Source organism: Camellia sinensis, chromosome 1 (assembly GCF_055761805.1).
Source record: "Camellia sinensis isolate YWXY chromosome 1, ASM5576180v1, whole genome shotgun sequence".
NCBI lineage: Eukaryota > Viridiplantae > Streptophyta > Magnoliopsida > Ericales > Theaceae > Camellia > Camellia sinensis.
In genome coordinates this window covers 173,907,951-173,934,169 of record NC_138961.1, presented here as the reverse complement: position 1 = coordinate 173,934,169, position 26,219 = coordinate 173,907,951, and the positions used below count along the sequence as shown (strand labels likewise).

At 36.7% G+C, this 26,219-nt stretch overlaps 1 protein-coding gene across 1 annotated transcript; it reads right to left on the bottom strand.

The window, feature by feature from the left end:
* Window positions 1–1,694: 1,694 nt before the first annotated feature.
* On the bottom strand, window positions 1,695–24,549 carry HCC2 (Thioredoxin superfamily protein). Its single transcript, XM_082889204.1, has 7 exons — window positions 24,251–24,549; window positions 5,430–5,538; window positions 5,227–5,308; window positions 2,757–2,957; window positions 2,555–2,644; window positions 2,329–2,461; window positions 1,695–2,240 (listed from the first exon to the last, which is right to left on the bottom strand). The coding sequence occupies exons 1-7, from the start codon at window positions 24,319–24,321 to the stop codon at window positions 2,090–2,092; spliced, it is 837 nt and encodes a 278-aa protein (XP_082745330.1). The 5' UTR covers window positions 24,322–24,549; the 3' UTR covers window positions 1,695–2,089.
* Window positions 24,550–26,219: the final 1,670 nt, after the last annotated feature.

The following is a 26,219-nucleotide window of genomic DNA, read 5'->3' as shown; positions in this document are numbered from 1 at the left end:
CCTTTCCCTACCCACCTCAACCCATCATTTCCCTTCATGACCACCCATCCTGCCCTTCCTTCCCACGACCAACCTTTCCTTTTCCACTCTCTCCTCTCACTAATCGCTACCCATCTTTGTTTCGTCTCCTTTGTCATCTCCTACCTACTGCAACCCAACAGCAACTCTTGGGAAAGCACATACTCCACTCACTACCTACCACTTCCTTATTATTGTTGTTGTCTCCCCATGTCACCCTCAATTCCTTTCTCCACTTTCCACTCACCCACCTCAGTCCCTCTTCCATTTTCCCGCCTACCAACCCCACCATTCCTGCCCATGACCTCTCCCACTCCATTCTCTCACTACCCACTAACCACCTCTGTCTCGCCTCTCTCACCTCCTTCCTCACTTGCAATCACATTTATCACCCTCAAAACCTTAACCCCCTTCTCAAATCCCCCTTCCCTTTACATTCCTTCCCTCAACCCTAGCTTTCATTTCCAACGCCCCAATTGCCTCTCCTTCCCTCTACTCCTCTCCTCACCTCTACAAACCCTAGCTTACATCCTTTGATATCATAGATTTGGAAAAGTAAGAAAAGATGGAGAAAGGTAAGTCACTCCAATTGCCATCAAAACCGTCACTGAACCTTCACTACGAAGAGAGATAAAAAGAGAAGAAAATGAAAGAGGAAGAAGCGAGTATGCCTCGTTTGGCAACTAACAATTTTAGCTAAAAAGTTAAAAAGTCAATACATGTTACATCATTTTATTTTTTTACATGTCTTTTCGTAAATAATTAAAAAATTACTAAAATAGTCAATTTCCAAATGTTAAAAGTTATAAATAAGAATTGGATATTGAAGGGTGTAAATAAAATAAAATGAAATAAATCATTTTTTTTTTTTAGTTTGGTGCAATTAGAAAGGTCACGAGTTGTATCTATGGTGTAAATAGAATCACCCTCTCAATTTTATTAATAGACATCCCTAAAGTTACAAAATTACCATATCTCCAATATAATATAGGGCAGAGGCAAAACACTACAAACCCTCCCTGTCCCATTGCCTCATAATTAGAAATAGTGAAACCTATCATGCCATATGAGAAGTAAAAACAAAATTTGATGAAATATTTATATGATATATAGCATATGGTGTAAGAACAAGGGATGGTCTTGATGTTGAATGATGGGAAAATTACGCCCACTCGCTTGTATTTGACTCAACCCAAATCTAATGAAAAAGCAGGGTCGAGTATAGAGATAAGTAGAGGGTTAGGATAAAGTATGAAGTTGTATTACTAAAATAATTAAGCTTAAAATCAAGAATTCATCCACGAGACCTCAAAAAACCCGACCTGTTGTATGATGTTGTCATGCTCTACAATTTTCTTTTCCAACATTAAAAACCAGTTGTCAAAAAAAAACAAAAGACGTGGGAAGGAGGTCACTGCAAATTAAATAGCCCCTTCATCATACAATCACACACGTTCTACATTAAAGGTGTTCTACACAACTGGTGCCCATTTGTTTTGCACCACTAAAAAACAATGCAGGTAAGTTCAAGGGTATTCCACTTTGATATTGAGTCCATACACAAGAGTTTAACTTAAATCCAACTCATGACAAACCTATTGCATAACAATAAATCTAAGAACACGATCAATCTTAAAACTAACAAGAATTTTCGAAAGTAAATCCACTCATAAATCTTAACAATTTTTTTCCAATGATATATATAATATGCTTTTCATTTCTGTATTTAGTTTTTGTATTCGTAACATGTCTGGAAACATAACCTACTTCAAAGTACTCAAGTGCGACACAGATCTCTCTCTCTCTCTCTCTCTCTCCTCCTCAAACTGACTGTACAGTAGTTTGAAACAAAAGAACAAAAAAGATCAATAAAATATTGATTTGCTAGCTCTGCAGGCCTCATACATCCAAACACAAGTAGTAAAACCACTCTCTGATTGTGTAACATGTGCAAGTTCCTCTTAATAACCATTAATTAGCATTTCAACAATCTAATGAGGGATTTAATAATAATAAAAAATGTAATGAGGGAAAATTTTCAGATCGACATCTCAAATATGATGCATATCTCTTACCCAGTCGAAGAAGATGAACATAATACGGGTGTCAACCTATTGTGTTCTGGCTTTGTCAACTCCTTGAGTATTGCTTCAGACAGTTCCTCGGCACTGTATTCTACCCCAAAGCATCTCACTACTTCCATGTTTGGGTTCGTCAAATACCTGTTTATTTTGATATTTTAATTAAAGTTTATTGCAATTGATCTCAAACAACAACATAAATGAAAAATAAAAAAGGCTTGGATCATACATGTTATGGGAAGACTCAACAAGGTAATCATCCCCATCCTCTTCAACTTTCTTGAAGTACACACGGTATTCCTGTGCCATCTGTCTTATCGCAGGAACTGATCCAGTTAGTCCCATTATTCTCGAGTCGAACTCTGCATCCCATGAACGTGAAAATTTAGCAAAACAATAATTGAAATAGGGACAAACACATTAGTACACAGAATATGAGGTTAATGAAAACTGACCTCTAAGATAAGCACGGAGTTGCGAAGGAGTATCACGCTGAGGATCAATCGTAACGAATACAGGTAGAACCTTAAGGTTTTGTTTTGATTCTTGCTCCAATTAAAATACTAGAAATCAACAGTCATACTAGGAGAATAATAGTTTGATATAAAATCAAGTAAAAAGAAAAAAGAAAAGAAAGTAAAAGAAAGAGGGTTAAACCTAATATATCAATAGCCTTGGCCATTTTTTGGACTTCTGCTGGGCCAACATCTGGAGACGAAGTGTAACCAAAGTAGAGAAGAATGGAGTTTCCCAGAAGGTTGCGTTCAGTAACTAACCGTCCCTCTGTATCTATCAGAGTGAAAGGGCCACCAATTATAGGCCCCTTGATGGTACATCTGTCGATGTTCTGACCTTGGCCTGATACAATCCAACACAAAGAAGTTCAGAAATTACCTACGCGTTAGTTCAAACGTTAATTAAAAAAAAACATTAGTGCATATTGCAAACAAGTAAATATTTCTCTTTGGATATTTAACTTCACTTTGATGCAGTGTTACATGGACTCTTCCGTTTCTCTTAGTGTACCTGTGTCCTCCACCAGATAACAAGTGTAAGGACATGGGATATGTGTCTGACACTTATACCCAAAGTAGATGCTTGGATCTTCTAAAGTTTACAATGTTTGAAAAAGGGTCAATTACACTTTTCCCCCCTTACTATCACTAAATATCATCTTACCCCATTAACTTTAAAACCATAATATTTAGAGCTCTCAACTGTCAAAATTGCTTCACTTTCATCCCCTCAAAAGGGGGGGGGGGGGGGGGGGGGGTTCTCTGTTTTTTCTTTTTTCCATTTTTTTTTTCTTTTTCTTTTTAAAAAAAATAAAAATAAATTAAAGGGTCTAAATATACAGTTTTAAAGCCAAGAGAAATAAGATGATATTTAGTTATAGTTGAAGGAGGTAAAGTGTAATTAACCTTTTGAAGAAGAAGAAACTAAAATTTAGTAGCAAAGAAAACTTTTCAACATCTGACATGGATGACAAAGAGAAATCCCATTTTTTCCTTCAATCCCACATAATTTCTAGTACATTCTGAATAGTTTACATCATATGCCAAATTAGCATGAAGTATGCAATATATCTAAATATTCTAAATGTGTCGACATACTCATACCCAACTGTTAAATACATGTCCTAATATTTGAATATTTAGTTTTGCGAAGATCTGACACTTTGACAAACACTCACACATCCAATACCCGAGCCCTGTAACATAGCTCTGATATTGAGATTAAAATGTGTGCCACAAACAGAAAAAGGTGAGAAAACAAGGTCAGGCATGGAACTAAGCAAGCAAGAAAACTATTCCCAATCAGCTCAAAGCAGAGTTCTGAGCACCCTGAGAGGCATATCAAAAAGAGTGACAGGACAAAGCAAGTTCAGTCCTGCATTAGCAAAGCTGTTGACATCACCATCATATCAGGTTTGTTAATGCTGAGGTATACAGCTTCTAATAGAAATACAAAATTGCACTCGCAGTCTTAATGAGGGTCCCACCACTCTCAAAGTGCAAAAGGTAGAAGTTCGGAGCAGGCGGCTGCTGCTTAGAGTTCTTAAAAAGAAAGCTGTTTTAGATATCCCTTTCCAACCCACAAAAGCATCAATCTTAGAGCAATTTCTAGGTTGCAGACTAACCAACAAGGTGATACCAAAAATAAAGAAATAAATAAGAACTCAGATAACCCAATAGATTTAATATATTAGCAAAAGAACACACAAATTTGAATGCGATAAAATACAGTATCACAATGTAGTATATACAGTGTACCCTATTGAACAATTCCATAATGAATATTATGTGTCCATTGCTATATCAAAAGCATCTATGCACAATAGTAATACCACATACCTTCCTAACTTGGTCTTATGTAACAGAACGTGTCAAAAAAATGCCGTTTACTCATTTTATAGCAATTACGAAACAATTCTAGAACGAAATTGATGATGGATATGCTTGCTAAGAGCATGTCGGATGGGAAGAATAAGACATTCCATACTTATTCAAGTGTCAAGTGTCTGAAAAGAGTACCTAATCTATTTTGAAAAGTCCACGTAACATAGATGTGCCAATGGTGAAATGTCATTTCTTCTATTTTTCTCTCACAATGCCAAATAGAAGCACTATTTGTGAGCCCCATCATAAGAGAGATATAGCTCTTGCCAATTTTTGGCAATTGCCAAACTTTCAGCCAAATTTTGCACAAAGTTTAACAATGCTATAATTTGGCAAGAGAAATTACAGAACATTGGAGAGGTTAAAAATTGAGCTTTTGCCAAATTTTGGTAATGGCAGACCACTAGAGATGCTCTAAGCTACCTATTAAATGAAGACCTCTGCTGCAATCCAACACCCTATCCTGATTTATTAATAAACTACATCATAAATAATCTGCTAAGAGACTTTCTCTGATTGAGATATATGATAAAAAGAATCACATCATAAAACTTCTTTAATGAACTTTAAAAAACAAAAAGAATGAAAATAATAATAATAAGTCTAAAACAAAATATTCAACCGCAAACTTCATAGGTTCCCATTTCCAGTCCATATGAGCCAATTAACTAACAACACTGTAATCAAAAAACAAAAAGAAAATAACATAGCATAACATTAAGGCACACCTTTCAAAATTGCCCTCTTCTCATCGTTATAGTAAAGAAAAAGTGCCACTCCTCCAAACCCTCCTAGTAAAGCAGCAGTTGGCTGCAAGCATAGAATTTGAGGTACATCTATCAAAAACTAGATGTCACATCAGAACCTCTCCAAATATAAGAATTGGCACAAACGAATGGAAGACAATAATTGAGTTGGGGTAGGATACAACCATCCATAAATGAGAGCTTGGTGTTCTCTCAGCCAGTACAGGAGGACCTTCTATCCGTCTTGCTGATCTCATGTAACTTGAACAATGAATTCTCTTAGACGGAACAAACCTACACAAAGATTCAACAATTAACAAGCTGAATTATCCAAATCCAAAAGATTCATCAATTAACACATTAGATATTGCAGTAAAATGGGAGAACTATGAAGAGAGAGAGAGAGAGAGAGAGATGCTTGCATTTCCTCTTATGAACTAGTAATATGATATCAATTTATAGCATAATTTATCATTGCATTTAATTATTCTAGTTACTTTGAAGTATGACGATACATGGTAAGTTCAAACTAAAATTTATATGTTATATGCATAGTTGTCAAATCGGGATTCGAATCGTGAATCAAAATGTCCTTGTACTGAATCATGAATCGAATCGTGAATCGTAAAAGATTCGGTCATTTTAAAAAATTAAATAAAAAACATATCTACACACTTAAATAGTACATTTATCTATGAAATATTTAATGAAAATTGTAACGCCCCCAAATATAACATCATAGACATGATCCACAACAGCATAAATAACAGTTACATAAATCAGAGTGTAAATAATCCTTTCATTTCATGAAGTAATAATACAAAAGAGTTTAACATAAGCAAATGCCCTATGGGCTTACATCTTTCCAAGACATACTTGGTTACAACAAAAGAGAGTGTCATAAACTCTATACATATAAAGCCCTCGGCTTGAATGAACATTTAAACACGAAAATAACAAAATATAGCTTCCAGCTCTTAAGTCCTCCTATGCTACGTTCTTGGAGGGAGCATGTCAACTGTACCTGAAAATGGTTTCTCAAGTAGGATGAGCCAAAACCCAGTAGAAATAGCCTAACACAATATATGAAGCTTAACTAAGATATAAGTGCCAAGTAAATGTTCCACATTCACAACCAACTCACATTCTGTCCATGTTCATTTTATACTAATACCCATATCTCAATTTCATTTCCCTCTATTCAATTCATATTAATCCAGTAAATTCCAAACCAATTCATGAGACAAGTACATTGTTATCTAAACAATCTAAAATGAGGCTACAACTCAGTGATTTACAATTTAATACAACTATTATTCAAACACTTCAATTTTGCCATTTTATGAAATTTTCATCCGAGAGAACCAGCACCCATATATGCACATGATTTCAAGATTTGCCATTTTACGAAATTTTCATCCGAGGGAACCGGCACCCATATATGCACAAGATTTCGGGACTTTCACCTGTACACTTCGGCCAACTTAATTATAAATGGAGTCCATCCCCTATCTTCTCCCAAACAATGATACATATGCAATGTATTAAAAGTATCGTCATGTACAATGACTATCTATGACACATATTCAACATCTCAATCATACCATCAAATTCAATGAGGTAAATTTAAACGACAAGTTTCAATTCACCTAATCCACATGCAGTTTCTACAACAATCATGGATATTCTCCACCGATAGCCCAAAACAGGTATTTCTACGCAGATATATAATCTTTTAGACAGATAATTTATCAAATTTCCATAGGTTAGTGATTTAACAAATCTAATTACACCATTCATTCACACAACTTCCCAGTTTCATATTTCTCACACCAATCCCACTATTTATACCAAATAATCATTTAGCTCATATTAGGACAAATTTCCCCTTTATTCCAAATACTAACCCAAAGATCAAATTCATCAATTTTAACACAAAACCACCTCATATTCCAACCCCATAGTCAAATATACAACAACACATAAAAACCCCTCTTTCATAAATTTGAGCCAAACCCTAAGTTTTCTCCAAACATCCCAAATCTCACCATATTCTCACAACAACAAATAACTAGGTTAAAATTCATAACAAAGTGTAGAATATCCCTACCTCAAATGGAGGAGCTCAAAGGAGAAGAAGGAGAAACTTGAAGATGCTCCAAACTTGAACTTTTTCAGATCCAAAGGAAGCCCACGCGATACTCTATCTTTTTTACAAAGGGAGTAGGGTAGAGAGACTCTAGATCAAGGGGTATTTGTAGAGAGAGAGAGAGAGTTTTAGAGAGAGGGGCAGCCGGATTAGGGTTTGGAGTGAAAAGGAAATCAAAAAGTGATGAAAAATCACGCTGCTGCGAACTGATATATACGGGGCTCGCTCGAGCAAAGGAGTTGTTGCTCGAGCGACTAGACACAACAAGAACCATCGCTCGAGCGCACAATGCAAAGCTTCAGGTCTGTACCAACGCAGATGCACGCTCGAGCGCAAGAGTTCTCGCTCGAGTAAAGGAACAAATAACACGAGGCTCGCTCGAGTGCAAAAAATCTCGTTCGAGCGAAGAATACCAACCTTTAGGTCCTTCAGAGACGCAGATGCATGCTCAAGCGCAAGAGTGCTCGCTCGAGTGAAGAGGTCAAAATCTGGACAACAACCACTTGTATCAATTCACAACCAACCCATCCCAAACTCACCCAACACGTCCCAAAACTCAAATACAAAGAATTAAAGGAAGGAAACAAGACATGAACGACACCATACAACCACGGAATCCGAGTCCGGAATACAATAAATGACGGGAAAAAACCTGGATTGCTATAACCTTTCCCCCCTTAAAGAATTTCGTCCCCAAAATTTTAAGACAAATGCCAAATAAATCAAATTATTCCCACTGTGATAATCTTATCAATTTCAATTAACATGACTCATTCTCCGGTCACCTCTTCTCATTAACTCGATACACAAGTTTCAACAGTGAATCACAATTCATATATTTCGAAAACAATTACAAAGCTTATACTCAACTCAAGTTCCCAAAATTTGTACAACACATACTATGTTATCAAAATGATACAACATACATAATATTCCATATTTTCAAGACATATGTAATGCTTATCTGAAGCCAAGTCCACGAGACATCCATATCATATACAATGTTCATATTAGTCCGTGTTTCCAAAACATATTTAACATATACAATGTTTCCGTACTTTAAAACATATACAATGTTTTTACATTTCATTAACCAAACTAAATTCTCGATATATGTTCAAACATCAACAAATAAGTCCGGATATTTCTCACGGACTTCAATTCATGCTTTCCACAACACCTTAATTAATGGAAAAGTCCTACCTCGCAAGACTCGATAACATTAATAACAGTACAACAACTTCAATCACTACAGCGTTCTGAGACATCCACCACGTCTCGACTACCAACAATACCCAAATCAATATTGAGTGCTTAACACTCCAACATAGGAAACACGGAACCACTCGTACACAAGGCTTTCGGTCAGCTTTCATAGAACTAGAACGCAAAATAAAGCACGAATAATCCATAAAGTTATGGCACATAAATGCCTGACAATTTCAAGTCCTTGCCAAAAGAAACACAATATGTAACCCGCAACTCAGGTTAGATCAAAAATTTGACTTCTCATAAGATATTTTGTCCAGGTTAAAAAAAGTGCTTTATTCATCCCATTTGTTTCAAAATACTCAATTTTCCCCCAAATGGTGTTTAGATTTACACCGTTACCATTTAAACACCATATTAACAACTGGTCACCGCAAAGCTTTTTCGAAGATAAAAATCGCATTTTCACATTCCGACCCAAAACCGTTTTAGTTTATGAAGAGTACCCACTTTTTGGTCTTCCTCTAAATTATTCATCAACATTCCCCCCAGTGGATCACCACATAGTCATCCAACAAAACCCATCACACTCACGGTGATGACGCAATATCCAAAACAAAATTTTCATGATGAGGACCCCTACAAATTTTGAAATGCCAACAACGCAACCAAACAAGGGGAGAAATTTTACACTCACTAATCACATAAAGGCGCAAAGTGTTCCTAAGGCCGAAGTTCCCAACCGAAATTCAAACCTGTTACTAAAACTCAAAATAACCTTCCAACTAATCAGGTGGAAGTTACGTCCCACATCAAGACACCATTTAAACACACGACCCACAATTTCGAATTATCTCCGAGGTGACTAAATGTCAACCAATCCCAAGTATTAACCCATCAACTATCCAACATTATACACTCGTACCAGTTCCTGAACACCAACATACCACTTAACTACACCCCACTTTGTGACAACACCAACTTTTGTCTAACCTCACCAACTCCGAAATGGAGTTCCATACACAACCTCTCAGGTCTAATATATCACTCCGGATTCTTCGAAGTTAACTCACGGTACTTTGATTTTCCATTCACCCCTCACACGTATGCTTGTGTGGCACGCATATCCTCGCTTCACATTTGAGTCCTAACCAAACTCTTTTCTAATTAAACAAGATACACCATCTCAAGTCAATGCTCACACCGGTACCTTACATCATGCACACAAGGACCGAATAGGTCAAAACAACTTTGACAGAGTGCATCACTCACCCTACACAATCTGACTGCCTCACTCGGAGTTCTATTGTCGAAACTGGAAGACAAATATCCATATCAAAGTGACCCAGCACTATCTAATATCAACTACTCAACCCAATCATTAACCACGCTATTGCCTTACCACGGCATTCTCCTGGGATTGCCCTGTGACTGATCACCTTCTACCCATCAATTAACAAATGAACCACACACCACCACACCCCAAATTAGCAAAACCTCCTCATTCTGAGAATGTACTCACAACCTCGACTGAACTCATAATAACGAAATTTATATACTAATTCTCTCGCACCAAGTCAACTCCCATAGACTTGCCATTCTACAACACCATCGCTACTACGTAACCACCCAAACCGAACAACAAATAAATGCAACACCTTCATCCCTCAGTAACCAATATAGTCATCCCCTTTTAATCCACATTCAACCCATCACTCAATGCACTAGTACAACCAAAACACTAAGTCTCTTGGTCAACCCGCCATCTATTGATACTTATTAAACAATTACCCTGAATCGAGCTCCGAGCACACACACATGACACCTACAAGGTTTTCAAAGTCTTACCATCCCGACTCTTATAGAATAACGAAAGAAGTCCTTAACACACTCACTGTCCTTCTAAACCCCAACTCAAAACACCAAACCACTGTAACCCTACACATTGGTCACACACTAACTATGGGTTATACACCCAACCAATCATTCCAACAACATCCCTTTACAAGGAACAACCAACCAGATGATACTGAGATCCGCTACCATAACCTGCCATTTGGGTACAAATCTATACCCAATGAAACTATACACAATTCACCCTTTGAAGACAATGCGTTAGACGTATGGAACCTAGTGCCAATTGCACACTTCCCATCCTCCCGGGAAATTCCCATGACAGTAGACCAAAACCTCTACCACGCACATAAGAACAAATAAGAAATGCTCATGAAATTGCGTACACCCGGCAAGTATAACTGTTCCCGCCCCATGGTAATTCAGACCAAAACATACATCCCCCAATAACTCTTTTTAATTTCAAACTATGGCTCATCAGTCATCCCCTTTCCAAACCACATCGCACAAATAAATATGCATTAATACGAAAATTTTCCGATTCTACAATAACTTGTCATATTAATAAGACTTTAGAGTCATTTCATGCTCCAATCCATCCAATCCAGGGAAATAAGCAAACAAAGGTACATACATATATATACGTAGTTATGATGTTTCAACATTCCCAAAACACATTGGTTACACAACAGAACCCAATGATCACAAAACGATAATTCACCGGTTACAAAACAGAATAGTCAAAACAACACTATCCCAGTAGTACTACCACCACCGCCGCCGTCCCTCACTGGACTGCTAAATTTGGTTATTCTCGAGCCCAAAGTACCCTAAGAGCTCACAAGCCACAGACAGGAACTATTGCTGTGTCCAAACTGGCTACACCTAGAACAACTGCATAACTCTCCACTAGGGGTCTAAGAACTCGACTCTCCCAAGGCCCTCCAAATCTGGCCTACTTGTTTCTCATAACGGTATTGCCCTTGCCTAGGCGAATAAGGTCGAACCCGACTAGGTTGCAAAACTCCTAAAGAAGCCCCCGGCTGGGTGCAGAAACGTTTAAGATGACCCGACTGGTTACACCCCTAGCATGTAAGTGGTTTCCGAATACATGACTGGTCCAAAGTCTGGACTGGTGAGGATCCCAATGACTGCTTCCCCATCGAGCACTCAATTGTTCCCACCCTTAGCTGACTAGATGATCCTGGTGATGCAACTACTGGTTGAACTACCAACCCTGCTCTCTTCCTCTGTGGGCAAACCGGAGACTTGTGGCCCAGCTGACCACATTTGAAACAAATGAGATCCCTTTGCTTACCCTTTCCCGAGCCCAAACTCGGTACTGGAAATGTAGAGCTAGACTGTGCTCTCTGAAACTGTTGTGGGTTAAAACTCCTCTACCTATTAAAAGGCCTACCAACACCCCGAGTTACAGGAGTCGCCGAAATGGCCTCCTCCCTACTCCGACCCATGGCTAATACCGCTGCCTCTACATGAGCCACAGCTTCTACAGGCACACTATAACTTCTATGCCAAGACCCGACAATCCTTTCGCGGATGTCGTCACACAGCCTACTCTCGAACTCCAAACAACGTAGTTCCTCAGTCTCCACCAACTCTGGAGCAAATCTCGACAGGTTAGCAAACCATGCTTCAAACTGTACCAAAGGTGTAGTACCTTGGCGCAACTTCACAAACTGTTTCTGCAACTCTTCCTGTTTGGAAGGAGGGAAATTGTTACTTCCTCATCTAGACATCCTAGTAAGGGTAACTCAAAGATTAGCACAAGGACAAATGTACCGAAATCAATTCACTCAAATCTTGGTACAATGGGCAACACTAACTCATTCCACATAAGCACGTAATCACGTAAACACACGGATTTCATTTCCAGATAATGACCGTCCCGCGGCGTTGCTAGAGTTACGATTAGAAACGGTACTGATCAAGTGCCTTTCCAACAGGACTCCCAGAAACCCATGGACCCAATCAACATCTTGGAAACTAAATCCTATACCCATATAGTCAGATAAACATGTTATCATATAAGCACATAACATTACACTTAAGTCTCTAACAAGTGAGACAAACCCATTGTGGTACCAACCACTTCCCACGTACCCAAAGTATTCAAACCCAGTACGCTCTGATACCAAGTTGTAATGCCCCCAAAATATAACATCATAGACATGATCCACAACAGCAAAAATAATAGTTAGATAAATCAGAGTGTAAATAATCCTTTCATTTCATGAAGTAATAATACAAAAGGGTTTAACATAAGCAAATGCCCTACGGACTTACATCTTTCCAAGACATACTTGGTTACAACAAAAGAGAGTGTCATAAACTCTATACATACAAAGTCCTCAGCTTGAATGAACATTTAAACACGAAAATAACAAAATATAGCCTCCAGTTCTTAAGTCCTCCTATGCTACGTTCTTGGAGGGAGCATGTCAACTGTACCTGAAAATGGTTTCCCAAGTAGGGAGAGCCAAAACCCAGTAGAAATAGCCTAACACAATATATGAAGCTTAACTAAGATATAAGTGCCAAGTAAATGTTCCACATTCATAACCAACTCACATTCTGTCCATATTCATTTTATACTAATACCCATATCTCAATTTCATTTCCCTCTATTCAATTCATATTAATCCAGTAAATTCCAAGCCAATTCATGAGACAAGTACATTGTTATCTAAACAATCTAAAATGAGGCTACAACTCAGTGATTTACAATTTAATACAACTATTATTCAAACACTTCAATTTTTCCATTTTACGGAATTTTCATCCGAGGAAACCGGCACCCATATATGCACATGATTTCAAGATTTGCCATTTTACGGAATTTTCATCCGAGGGAACCGGTTCAAGATTTGCCATTTTACGGAATTTTCATCAAAGGGAACCGGCCCATATATGCACAAGATTTCGAGACTTTCACCCTGGACACTCCGTCCAACTTAATTATAAATGGAGTCCATCCCCTATCTTCTCCCAAACAATGATACATATGCAATGTATTAAAAGTATCGTCATGTACAATGACTATCTATGACACATATTCAACATTTCAATCATACCATCATATTCAATGAGGTAACTTTAAACAAGTTTCAATTCACCTAATCCACATGCAGTTTCTACAACAATCATGGCTATCCTCCACCGATAGCCCAAAATAGATATTTCTAAACAGATATACAATCTTTTAGACAGATAATTTATCAAATTTCCATAGGTGAGTGATTCAACAAATCTAACTACACCATTCATTCACACAACTTCTCAATTTCATATTTCTCACACCAATCCCACTATTTATACCAAATAATCATTTAGCTCATATTAGGGCAAATTTCCCCCTTATTTCAAACACTAACCCAAAGATCAAATTTATCAATTTTAACACAAAACTACCTCATATTCCAACCCCATGGTCAAATATACAACAACACATAAAAACTCCTCTTTCATAAATTTGAGCCAAACCCTGGGTATTCTCCAAACATCCCAAATCTCACCATATTCTCACAACAACAAATAACTAGGTTAAAATTCATAACAAAGTGTAGAATATCCCTACCTTAAATGGAGAAGCTCAAAGGAGAAGAAGGAGAAGCTTGAAGGTGCTCCAAACTTGAACTTTTTCGGATCCAAAGGAAGCCCACGCGATACTCTATATTTTTTACAAAGGGAGTAGGGTAGAGAGACTTTAGATCAAGGGGTACTTGTAGAGAGAGAGAGAGTTTTAGAGAGAGGGGCAGCCGGATTAGGGTTTGGAGTGAAGGAAATCAAAAAGCGATGAAAAATCACGCTGCTGCGAACTGATATATACGAGGCTCGCTCAAGCGAAGGAGTTGTCGCTCGAGCGACCAAACACAACAAGAACCGTCGCTCGAGCACAAGACGCGTCGGTCGAGCGCACAATGCAAAGCTTCAGGTCTGTGTCAACGCAGACGCATGCTCGAGTGCAAGAGTTCTCGCTCGAGCGAAGGAACAAATAACACGGGGCTCGCTCGAGTGCAAGAAATCTTGCTCGAGGTAAGAATACCAACCTTCAGGTCCTTCAGAGACGTAGATGCACGCTTGAGCGCAAGAGTGCTCACTCGAGTGAAGAGGCCAAAATATGGACATGTTAGAATTTACCATCACCTACCACCAATTTACCATCACCTACCACCACTACCACCTCACCTACTCCACTAAACCTAACCCACTACACCACTACCACCTCACCTATTCCACTAAACCTAACCCACTACACCTACACCTACATCTATATAAGGAACCATTTGTAATAGACAGAAAATATATAACAAATCATCATCAATAACATTAGATCAATCAATAATACAATCATTTCTCTTTATACATTAAATTTCTACATGGTATCAGAGCAAGGTTAAGAGTTTAGTATTTTTTGTTCGCGTCACCGGCGGGCGGCAACCTCGCCTTGGCCGCTCGCCGGACCTCAACCTAATCCGCCGGTCCTCAACCTATTCCGCTGTCATCTCTATCAATACATATAGCTTCCAGTTCGCCGCCACCAGAGGCGACTTCTCTACATACAAAGATCAACACAGTCATAACACCACCAGCGGTTTCCAAACCAAGGGAAAGTGGGGTAACATCCAACAACAAGAGGTCCTGAACCTTCTCATTACCCTCGCCACTCAAGATAGCAGCTTGGACAGAAGCACCATAAGCAACAGTCCTTCCCATTGAAGAAGTCCTGCAATAGCTGCTGGACCTTGGGAATCCTGGTAGATCCACCAACAAGAACAACATCGTGAACAGTCCTTCCCATTGAAGAAGTCCTGCAATAGCTGCTGGACCTTGGGAATCCTGGTAGATCCACCAACAAGAACAACATCGTGAACAGTGCTCTTGTCCATCTTAGCATCTCTCAAACACTTCTCAACTGGTTCCATACACTTTCTGAAGAGATCCATGTTGAGCTCCTCAAATCTGGCACGGGTAATGGGGGAGTAAAAGTCAACACCCTCATAAAGGGAATCGATTTCAATGGTGGTCTGGGCGGTGGATGAGAGAGTCCTCTTCGGGTGCATGGATTTAATTATGCTAATGCATATGCTCCACCCACTGATTTTATATTTTATTTTATCACATACCCATCATGTACCCCACTCTCTCTCTCATCTTTCCACTTTCAAACCCACAATCCTTGTTTTAATCAACCCACTCCCTCACTTTCTTTAAACCCCTCTTTCCCTCACATGGGCTTGTCCCCTCTCTCTCCTCCGTTTGATTTCAAACTCCATTATTTTTTATTTATTTTCTCCAAACCACTTTCCTTATTTCTCCCCATCTTTCATTTTGATTTCAAATATATTTTTATTATTTCTTTCTTTATTTTTCTTTCACATTATTCTTAATCTTTTTCAAATTCCATTCATACCATATAGCTTTGCACACCAAACCATATTTTATTCATCTTAGGGATCAACCCCGATCACAATTTTACACCAAAAAAAAAAAAAAAAAAACAAGATCACCATCACAACAACAACAGATTTGTTTTCTTTTCTGCAGACGGCCACCCACCGACCTACTCTGCAGCCGGTCTCTTCTTTTTGCCTCCGTCATGAGCGGTCCTTGACGGTGCTGCCTCTGTGCTTCCTAATCCACCAAGCACATTTACTCCTCCCTGCTCCTCCACTACAGCATATGGTGGCCCTCCAAATCGGAACATCACGGTGGCCTTCCGCTTCAGCTCCTTGTTTTCTGACTTTAGCACACTTATCTCTGCTCGCGCATCCTTATACATGCGTTGGAGCAGAGCCAGCTGGGAGTTTAACTGTTGCACCTCATTTGTCCTGCTCTGCAGCCGGTGCGACAAATTTGTGACCGCAGTCATGGTTTCCACGCATGACTTCAGAGTATACTGATTGGCCTCAATATCAGTTTGCACCGCCATTTTTTGCTCCACCGACCGCATCGGAAAGTTCAACGGAGCAAAACCAGAGGTGTTTGGTTGAGGTTCACTGGCCACCACACCAGTTATTTCTCTTGTGGACTCATTCAGTTCTGGAAAGAGCGTAAGCAGCCCACGGGAAGAGGAGGCCATGTTCTGGTTAGCTGGACGGGAAGAAGAGGCCATGTTATGGGTTGCTGAGTTTTTCAGAGCAGGGTTGGTTACAGAGTGTCTCTCTCAGAAATCTCTCTCAGAATACAGCGTATTACAGAGTTTCTCTCTCAGCAGAGGAAGAATTTTTCAGAGGTTTCTCTCAGTTTTTCTGTCTCAGCTTCTGCCTCAGCCTCAGCCTCCGCTTCGATTTATAAAGACCTTGACGAAGAGGCAGACACGCGCATCATGCGCCGCTCGGCGCTCGCCGACAACTTGGCTCGCCTTTTGATGGCACATCTTTTTATGACTTGGGCACGCCTTTTGATGGCACGCCTTTTGAAAGATTGGGCACACCTTTTGAGGGTGCGACTTTTTAGGAGTCCGACAAGACTCTGTAAACTGTCCCGACATTGATTCCGGTTAGCTCCTTCATGGGTCCGACAAGACTCTGTAAACTGTCCCGACATTGATTCCGGTTAGCTCCTTCATGGGTCCGACAAGACTCTGTAAACTGTCCCGACATTGATTCCGGTTAGCTCCTTCATGGGTCCGACAAGACTCTGTAAACTGTCCCGACATTGATTTCGGTTAGTTTCTACAAGGGTCCAGCAAGACTCCATAAACTGTCACAACATTGTCTGCTACAACGGTCCGACATGACCCCATAAACTGTTTTCTACAGCGGTCTGACACCACCATCCTCTACACCGTTATGACACCCCCATACAGTGTCCTCTACAACGTTATGACACCACCATCCAGTGTCTTCACCAATGGTTTGACACGACCATACAGTGTCTCCTATCCTCTTTTATTTTTATGTATTTTTCTTGTTTTGTTCCTCTCTTCAAACTCAAGTTGGTTAGTTTCTATCCTCCTTGAGTTTGCGGGGGGCTGTTAGAATTTACCATCACCTACCACCAATTTACCATCACCTACCACCACTACCACCTCACCTACTCCACTAAACCTAACCCACTACACCACTACCACCTCACCTATTCCACTAAACCTAACCCACTACACCTACACCTACATCTATATAAGGAACCATTTGTAATAGACAGAAAATATATAACAAATCATCATCAATAACATTAGATCAATCAATAATACAATCATTTCTCTTTATACATTAAATTTCTACAGGACAACAACCACTTGTATCAATTCACAGCCAACCCGTCCCAAACTCGCCCAACACGTCCCAAAACTCAAATACAAAGAATTAAAGGAATGAAACCAGACATGAACGACACCATACAACCACGGAACCCGAGTCCGGAATACAATAAATGACGGGGAAAAACCTGGATCGCTATAAAAATGTTGTTTGGTTTTTTGTTTTGTGTTATGTTATTTTTAATGATTTTTTTTTTCATATTTTAATTATTATTTTTTAATTTTTGGATGCACCTAATTTAGGTGTATACTTGAAAGGTAAAATATTTGTGATAGATTCTAAGAAAAAAAAATTAATAAATACAAAAATATAAAATATATATATATAATAAATAAATAAATTATTAACCATTCTTTAATCTTGATAAAGAGAGCAATTAAAAACTCAAAACTCCAAATTCCAACACCAATAGCACAGGGACAGCAATAACAAAGGTACTAAAGTAATAAAAAGGCTCAAAGTGGGCAATCTATAAACTATTCAATTTAGTTCTTGTACAGCAAACAATATCGTTTGGAGTTTGTGGAACAATAGCAGCTCAAAGTCCAAGCACGACACCTCAAAAAAGTTTTTTAAAGCTTCAAGATTTAATTAAAGTTGAAGGCGCAAGGACCCAACATCAAAAGCTACTTCTTCATAACTAGAGAAAGAGAAAAACATTTTTTTTCTAGGGTTTCGTCGTATGAGAGTTAATAGGCAAACCAAAAGACAATGGGATTATTATATAATAACTAGAAAGGTCTTAAAAGACCTAGTCGATCCATTCTCCAGCAAAATAAAGCAAAAAAAATGCATCATAAATCAAAGAAATCCATTCGGGTCCGACTGGTTGTAGGTTTTACTTGCAATTTCCAGAATCATGCGATCCTGCGATTCTTACGATTCAGTGATCAATTCAACGATACAAGTGCGATTCATTGTCATTTACGATTCTCTCTACTAGTTCATATCGATTTGTATGTGTATCAAACCAAATCGTACGATTCGAATCGCGAATCGTACGAATCTAACAACAGAGGTTATATGTTATTAAGACCCCAAATAGATGCAAGGAACTTGATAGTAACCCTTTTATAAAAAATTAAATATATATATACATATATATTTTTAAAAAAACACTTAATTTGAATTCTATATTGATATTTTTGAGTCCTCAAGCATAAAATGTGTTCTATATGCTCATGTTGTTGAGGGAACTTTGTTAATTTGATTGCAAGCTCTAGGCATTGACATGATGAGACTTTTTCTTGTAGAATTAGTTATTTGATTTGGGTTAGATTTAATAGGCTTATTGAACCCAAAGAGAGGTCCAAGCTTAATGTTTAATGGCCAACCAAGAACTTTTTAATACATGACTCCCCTTTGTATTTGCAGTGTCATAGCTTTATTCTGAAGTAGAGAATGAAGAAGTCTCTTGAGCCAATTTACAAATGCATGTGTGATGCATCTCTCCTTAGGTGTCAGTGCCCAAGAACTTAAGTGTTATTCCCCTAGGCCTTTTTTCTCCTAATCTTTTCTTCTCCCTTTACCTTTTATTTTAGCTATTTTCTCCTAGTCATTCTGATGTGTTTCAGCCAGAAAAATATTAGATACTTCTGCCTTTTGATAATTAAAACAAGTTGGTAGCCTCTTATATTTAATAGCAATCAAAACCACTACGATTTGACTTTTTTCCGTTGGTAGCATCTTATATTTGACTTTTTTTCTTTGAACAGTAGAAGTAAAAATTCAACTACGTTGCTTTGTTATGAATATTTTTGGTTTGGATATGCAAATCAGATAATACACCATCTTGAATAAATTTAAAGAAGTACAAAAATTCACTGTTAGGTTTTATATTAGGCCCATTGTGTAGTTAGCACCTATCATTTCATAATGAATTACCATTGAAGCAATGCTTGTTATGGGCAATATTATCATAATAGTTAACACTAAAATATATGAGATTTTAACAAATATAAATAATTTATAACAAATATAAATAATTTATAGCAATAAATTTGAGATGGAATGACGAAACACACCAGCATTGGTACTATGTACTGCTCCAGTAGCTCAAACAGTGTGCCAAATGGTGCAGAATCATAACTATGATCCAAAGTAGGTGGGTAATCATTATCAAAGATGAACCTAGATCCATTAACATATCAAATCCACCTCAACTAGCTTGAGACACTAATTCTAACAAGCTAAACGATAAATCTAGTTCATTAAAGATATTTTAGTAAATTTGTATTTGGTCTTCTATAGTGGCATTCTTATGCATTAGATACAACTTTACTTTATTTTTTGATTTATTAAAACCTAAGCAATGATCAAGAAATTTGTTTCCATGAGTCTTGCAAAATGCAATCACTCTTTGAAATAGGTGAAAATTTTCATTACAAATATCTATGAGTGATTCACAATGAGAATAGCCATGTCAATAAAATTAAGATATTAATGGTGCGGAGGATTCATCATCATTATAATCTCAACAAGGCCATATGTTGAATGGTGTAGTCATTTCTATATTATTGAATAATTAATCATCTTAGTGTGTTTCTTTGTTGTTTACATGTCACCAAATTTTACACTGAAAATCTACAAGTGATTCATTCACATCATTGATTGTAACCATTTAAACATCTCATTGAAGTCGCAACAGTGATAAATGATTAATTATGATAAAAACAATAATAATAAATTCAATTAAATAGCTAATATTACTTTAAACTATCAAACTTGTTCATGCTATTAAACCGAAAGCTTCTCTTCTTTTAGGACTACTCACTACAGTAGGCTTGACCCCAAAGATTTTATATTCCCACTCCATTTTTCAAAGTCATTGATAATTCTAAAAAACAAATGACAACAAACTGCAAAAGGTTATATGAACTAACTCAACAAAAAGAGTTTACAGAAGATGTGAACCCAAAGAAATACGAATCAAGACCTACATTCAGCCTCGAACTTATTGCCAAAAGGAGCCTAAACCCTAAACCTTGAACCCTGAATGAAAACCCCATGCCTGAGTGAATGATGCAATAAGTCTACAAACACAGAACCAACCACATACAACAATCGTGGATGGTGGGACTCATCATAAAACAAACAAATCCACTCAGATCGTGCCACCTATGTTTCATTTGGTTGGTTTTGTGGCCATAGATTTATTGGTGAATTATCATGAGGAAGCCTTGGCCTAATAATGTGTACTAATTGAGCATTGTTTTTTAACTCTACCGGGGTTGCTTAACAACTCTGCCGGTCCCAAGTCTGGCTAAAGGAAGAGCGGTGCGTGTTAGGTAGCCGGTAGCCAACACGTAAAAAAATCGCTCGGATCTTTTATGACATGAAACCTAATACTTTGAATCGATTAAATACTAAGTCGTTCCCCTTAAGTGACGCGTTGTGCCTGCCTTTGGGTGTTTTGAAAAGTGAGCAAGAGGCGCCGCATCAACGCCTGGGTGCGGTGAAAAATGGGAAAGGTTTTCGCGTTTTTCTAGACAAGCGCGGATAAAGAAGCTAGTCCAAGATTATAAGTTTAGGGTAGCCACATGGAATATAGGAACTTTAACTGGTAAAACTATGGAATTGGTAGATGTCATGATTAGGAAAAGAGTTAGTATTGCTTGCGTACAAGAAACTAAGTGGACGGGTGAGAAAGCTCGGGAGATAGAGGATACCAGTTTTAAACTATACTATAGTGGAAAGGATAGACACAGGAATGGAGTAGGAATAATAGTTTCCAAGAGTCTTGTAGAAAATATAGTTGCGGTCATTAGGAAAAGTGTAGTTATTTGAGAGATTATAGTAAACGTTATTAGTGCATAGGCCCCCTAAGTAGGATTAGATGATCAGACTAAGAGAGTTTTTTGGGACCAAATGGATGAGGCATTACAAGAGATACCCGTAGGAGAGAACCTAGTTATAGGTGGTGATTTCAATAGCCATGTAGGAGTAGATAAATTAGGATATGAGAGGGTGCATGGTAAGTATGATTTTGGTGATAGAAATAAGGCTGGAGAGAGTATTTTAGATTTTGCGTTGGCTTCTGACCTAGCAGTGGCCAATACTATGTATAAGAAGAGAGAGAAGCATTTGATAACCTTCAAGAGTGGGTCAATTACGAGCTAAATAGATTACTTTCTACTAAGAAAAGGAGGCTGTCTAAAATGCAGAGACTGTAAGGTGATTCCTGGAGAGAGCATGACGTCTCAACATAGGATTTTGGTACTAGATTTATGCTTTAAAGGGCAATACCAAACTTGGAAAGATTGTAGGCGTCGTAAAACTAGATGGTGGGACCTAAAAGGGGATAAACTAGACACATTTAAGAATAGAATGGATAAAGAAGGTACTTGGGACTTGGAAGATGATGCTAACACTATGTGAAACTCGATGGCAAATTGTATGAGGAGAATTTCAAGGGAAGTTCTTGGAGAGTCGAAAGGAATGGGACCCAACTTTAGGGAAACTTGGTGATAGAGGAAGGAGGTTTAAGCGGTAATAAAGACGAAAAAAAAGAGCTTTAAAAAGTGGCAAAATGATAGAACTAAGAAAGACCTTAACCGCTACAGATTGGCCAATAAGAAGGTCAAAAAAGTAGTGAGGGAGACTAAGTTGAAAGCCTATGATGACCTATACACTAGACTAGATAGTAAGGAGGAAGAGAAAAGGATATACAAAAGGTTATGATAGAGTGCCTCAGAATATAATATGATAGAGTGCCTCAGAATATGATAGAATGCCTCAGAATATAATTTGGTGGGTGTTAGAGAAGAAAGGGGTGACAAAAGATTACATTGATGTGATTAGGGATATGTATGAAGGTGTGGTGACTACTCTTAGATCGCTTGTTGGAAAGAGGAGTGAATTTTCAATTTCTGTAGGATTACACCAAGGATCAACCTTAAGTCTTTATCTTTTTGCTTTAGTTATAAATGAGTTGATGCGCGATATTCAGGATGATATGCCATGATATAGGCCCTGTTTGGTAGAGTTTATTTCCAGCTTATTTCAGCTTTTAGCTTAATTTAAGCTATTTTGATGTGTTTGGTTCAGCTTAACAATACAGCTTATAGCTTTTTGTAAGTCAAAAATCAACTTATTCTTTGAGTGGGGGAGGAGAAGCTTAATTTATAAGTCAAAAATCAACTTATGTTCACATTTATAAGCTATAAGTTGTTAAGTTATAAGCTATAATCACTTTCTCACAGCTCTACCAAACGGGGCCATATACTTTTTGCAGATGATATCGTGTTAGTAGATGAGACTAGAGGAGTTAACACTAAGTTGGAGATTTTGAGAAAAGCACTTGAATCTAAAAGATTTAGGATAAGCAAAACTAAGACAGAGTATATAGAGTGTAATTTTAGTAACAGTCACAATGGGAGCAGGGGAGAGGTCAAGATTGAGAATCAAGAACTACCTAAGAGTGAACATTTTTGTTATTTAGGATTGATTATCACAACGACTTGGAAGATTGGAGTGGGTATGTGGTGCACAGAATTAAGGCAGGATAACTTAAGTGGAGGAGTGCGTTTGTAGTACTATGCAATAAACTAGCACCCATTAAACTAAAAAGAAGGTTGTATAGAACGGTTATTAGACCAGCAATGTTGTATGGGACGGAAAGTTGGGCAACTAAGAAACAACATGTAGAGAAGATGAGTGTTGCTGAGATGAGCATGCTAAGCTAGATGTGTGGCAAGACTAGAAAAGACAGAGTTAGGAATAAGTATATTCGAGAATGAGTAAGAGTTATACTGATAAAAGATAAATTGAAAGAGAATAGATTGAAATGGTTTAGTCATATACATCGGAGACCAACAGAGGCAGTAGTGAAGAGATGCGATACAGTAACTGCAGATGGTAGTGTTAGGGAAAGGAGTAGACCTAGATTGACGTGAACTAGTGTAGTAAATAGAGATATAAATCTCCTTAATTTGACTAACGAAATAGCCTTGGATAGAGTCGAGTGGAGAAGACAGATTCATGCAGCCAAACCCATTTGATGGGAGTTAAGGTTTGGTTTGGTTTGGTTTGAGGAAGAATATGATGAAGTAGTAATAATTTTGCGAGTTTCCTCATTGAGATATCATCACAGTATAAATACCAACAATTATCAATTATGCTCTCATCAACTATCTGCGAATCAATGGAAACTAGAGTTTTGGAAGTGATATCAAGTCTAGAAGCCTCTGTACTCTTTGACATGCTCATTGCTCTCACTTGAAATCTAAGGGGCTAACTTTTCAACTAGTAATGATCAAGTCCTCATTACAAAACACTCAAATTCATTGGCAGGGAAAATATACAAAATCAAACATCAAATTTATTTAGGAAAAAGAGTTGAGCAATTCATATGCAGAAATTAGCAAACGAATATGGAATTTATCATCAATCAGATAAAAAGGAAAAGACTCCAGAGATCAATAACATGAAAGTTGAGAATAAAAATCATAGAATATAGTAGATGCAAAGATTTATATATATATATATATACATAGATAGATGCAAGACTCACCGTCTGAATAGAGTAAGAGCTTCTGCAGAGCGGTTCTTGAAGGAGGAGAAGAGTAACCTCGAGAGTGCCATGGATTTTTGAATGAAATCTCAGAAATTGGTGACAAGAGGAATCACAGCAACCATTTTCCAAGCTAAGCCTTTCTTTCTTTCTAAAACCACAGATAGAGGCTTTACCTCACTGGGGTTTGGTTTTATTTTATTGACATTTTTGGAGAGGTGGATGGATGGAGGTTTCATGAGACGGCGTCGTTGTGGTTTCGTATTGTACAATACAAGAGTTTGACGGCAACCCTCCTTGATTTAGACGCCGTCTTCCGGTTCAATATATATTTTTTTCCGGGTAACAATATAAAATATTAACTAATCCGACAAAAAAAATTAAACCAAATATGGCTGACATCTATTTATCTATCTATAAATTATATAAAAGAAATGAGATCTCTAATAAGAAATCTCTTAAGAGTTTAAAACTCTCATTTTAAATGTGTGTTTAGTTTGAGTTTTTTGAATTAAGTTTTTTAAAAGTTAAATTTTTTAATTTTCATATTTTTTTGTTTTCAGTGAATATTTTTAAAATTTTAAACATTTTTTTTACTTTTTTAGATGTACCTTACTTAAATATATCTAAAAAGTCAAAAGTTTGTGAAAAAATATTTTTAAAAATTAATAAATACATAAAAATACAAAAAATATACTAAATTTTCGTATTTTTTTTATATTTTTGGTACTTAGTGAATTTTTAAAAGGTTTTTTTCAATTTTTTTTACTTTTTAGATATATTTATGTTAGATATGTCTAAAAATTAAAAAAAATGCTCAAAATATTAAAAAAATTCAGTAAAAAAAAAAATACGAAAAATAAGAAAATAGAATTTTCTGAAAAGTGTTTTTGAAAAGTGGTAACCAAGCATTATAAAATAGATTAACAAAACCTATTGACTAATTTATTTATTTAATTATTTAGAAATAATAATTATCCCTTAATTTATGAATTTCAAATGGGAAAATAACAAAAATATTTCATAATCTCTGATCAATTTTCAAAAAATATATATATTAAAATTTGCATTCCTTTTCTCTCCTCCAAAAAATGAGATAATATTTTTCATGAAAGTTGTGAGTATCTATCTATATCTTATACATTATATTATAATATAACAAAAAAAATTAAAAATTGAATATATAAACAGATAAAATTAATAACTTTGATTTTTATTTATTCAGTTAAAATATTTCTTTTGCCTCTCAATATCCAATTTTACATTTAAAAAATTTATAAAGTCTATCTAAACAAATCCGATTTAAAAATGTCTTCCACTATCATACTTCAAATTCATAAGACTCACATATCTATCACATATTTAGCTCACATCATAACTGACATAAATAAAAAAACCTATTGACTAATTTATTTATTTATTTATTTTAGAAATAATAAGTATCCCTTAATTTATGAATTTCAAATGAAAAAATAATAAAAATATTTCATAATCTCTCCATCCGAATCTCTCTCACCGATTTCCAAAAAAATATATATATATTAAAACTTGTCTTCCTTCTCTCTTTCCTAAAAAATGAGATAATATTTTTCATTAAAGTTGTAGATATCTATCTATATCTTATATATTATATTATAACATAACAAAAAAAAAAACTAAAAATTAGATATACAAACAGATAAAATTAATAAATATAATTTTTATTTATTTAGTTAAAATCTTTCTTTTACATCTCAATATCCAATTTTAAATTTTAAAAATCTTTAAAATTTATCTAAACAAATCTAATTTGAAAGTATCTCACACCATCATACTTTAAATCAATAAAACTCATATGTCTATCACATATTTAACTCACATCATAACTTACCTAAATAATAATAATAATTAAAAACAAATAGAAACCACAAATAATTAAATTTAAAAAAAAATAGAAATCTACAACTCCATCTTAAAAAAATTGGAAAAC

Coding starts and splice junctions, on each gene's coding strand:
- HCC2 (XM_082889204.1), bottom strand. CDS start 24,321: ATGGCACTCTCGAGGTTACTCTTCTCCTCCTTCAAGAACCGCTCTGCA. Junction 5,539..24,250: donor GCTCTTACTCTATTCAGACG/GTGAGTCTTGCA, acceptor ATCTTTGTGTAG/GTTTGTTCCGTCTAAGAGAA. Junction 5,309..5,429: donor CAAGCTCTCATTTATGGATG/GTTGTATCCTAC, acceptor CTATGCTTGCAG/CCAACTGCTGCTTTACTAGG.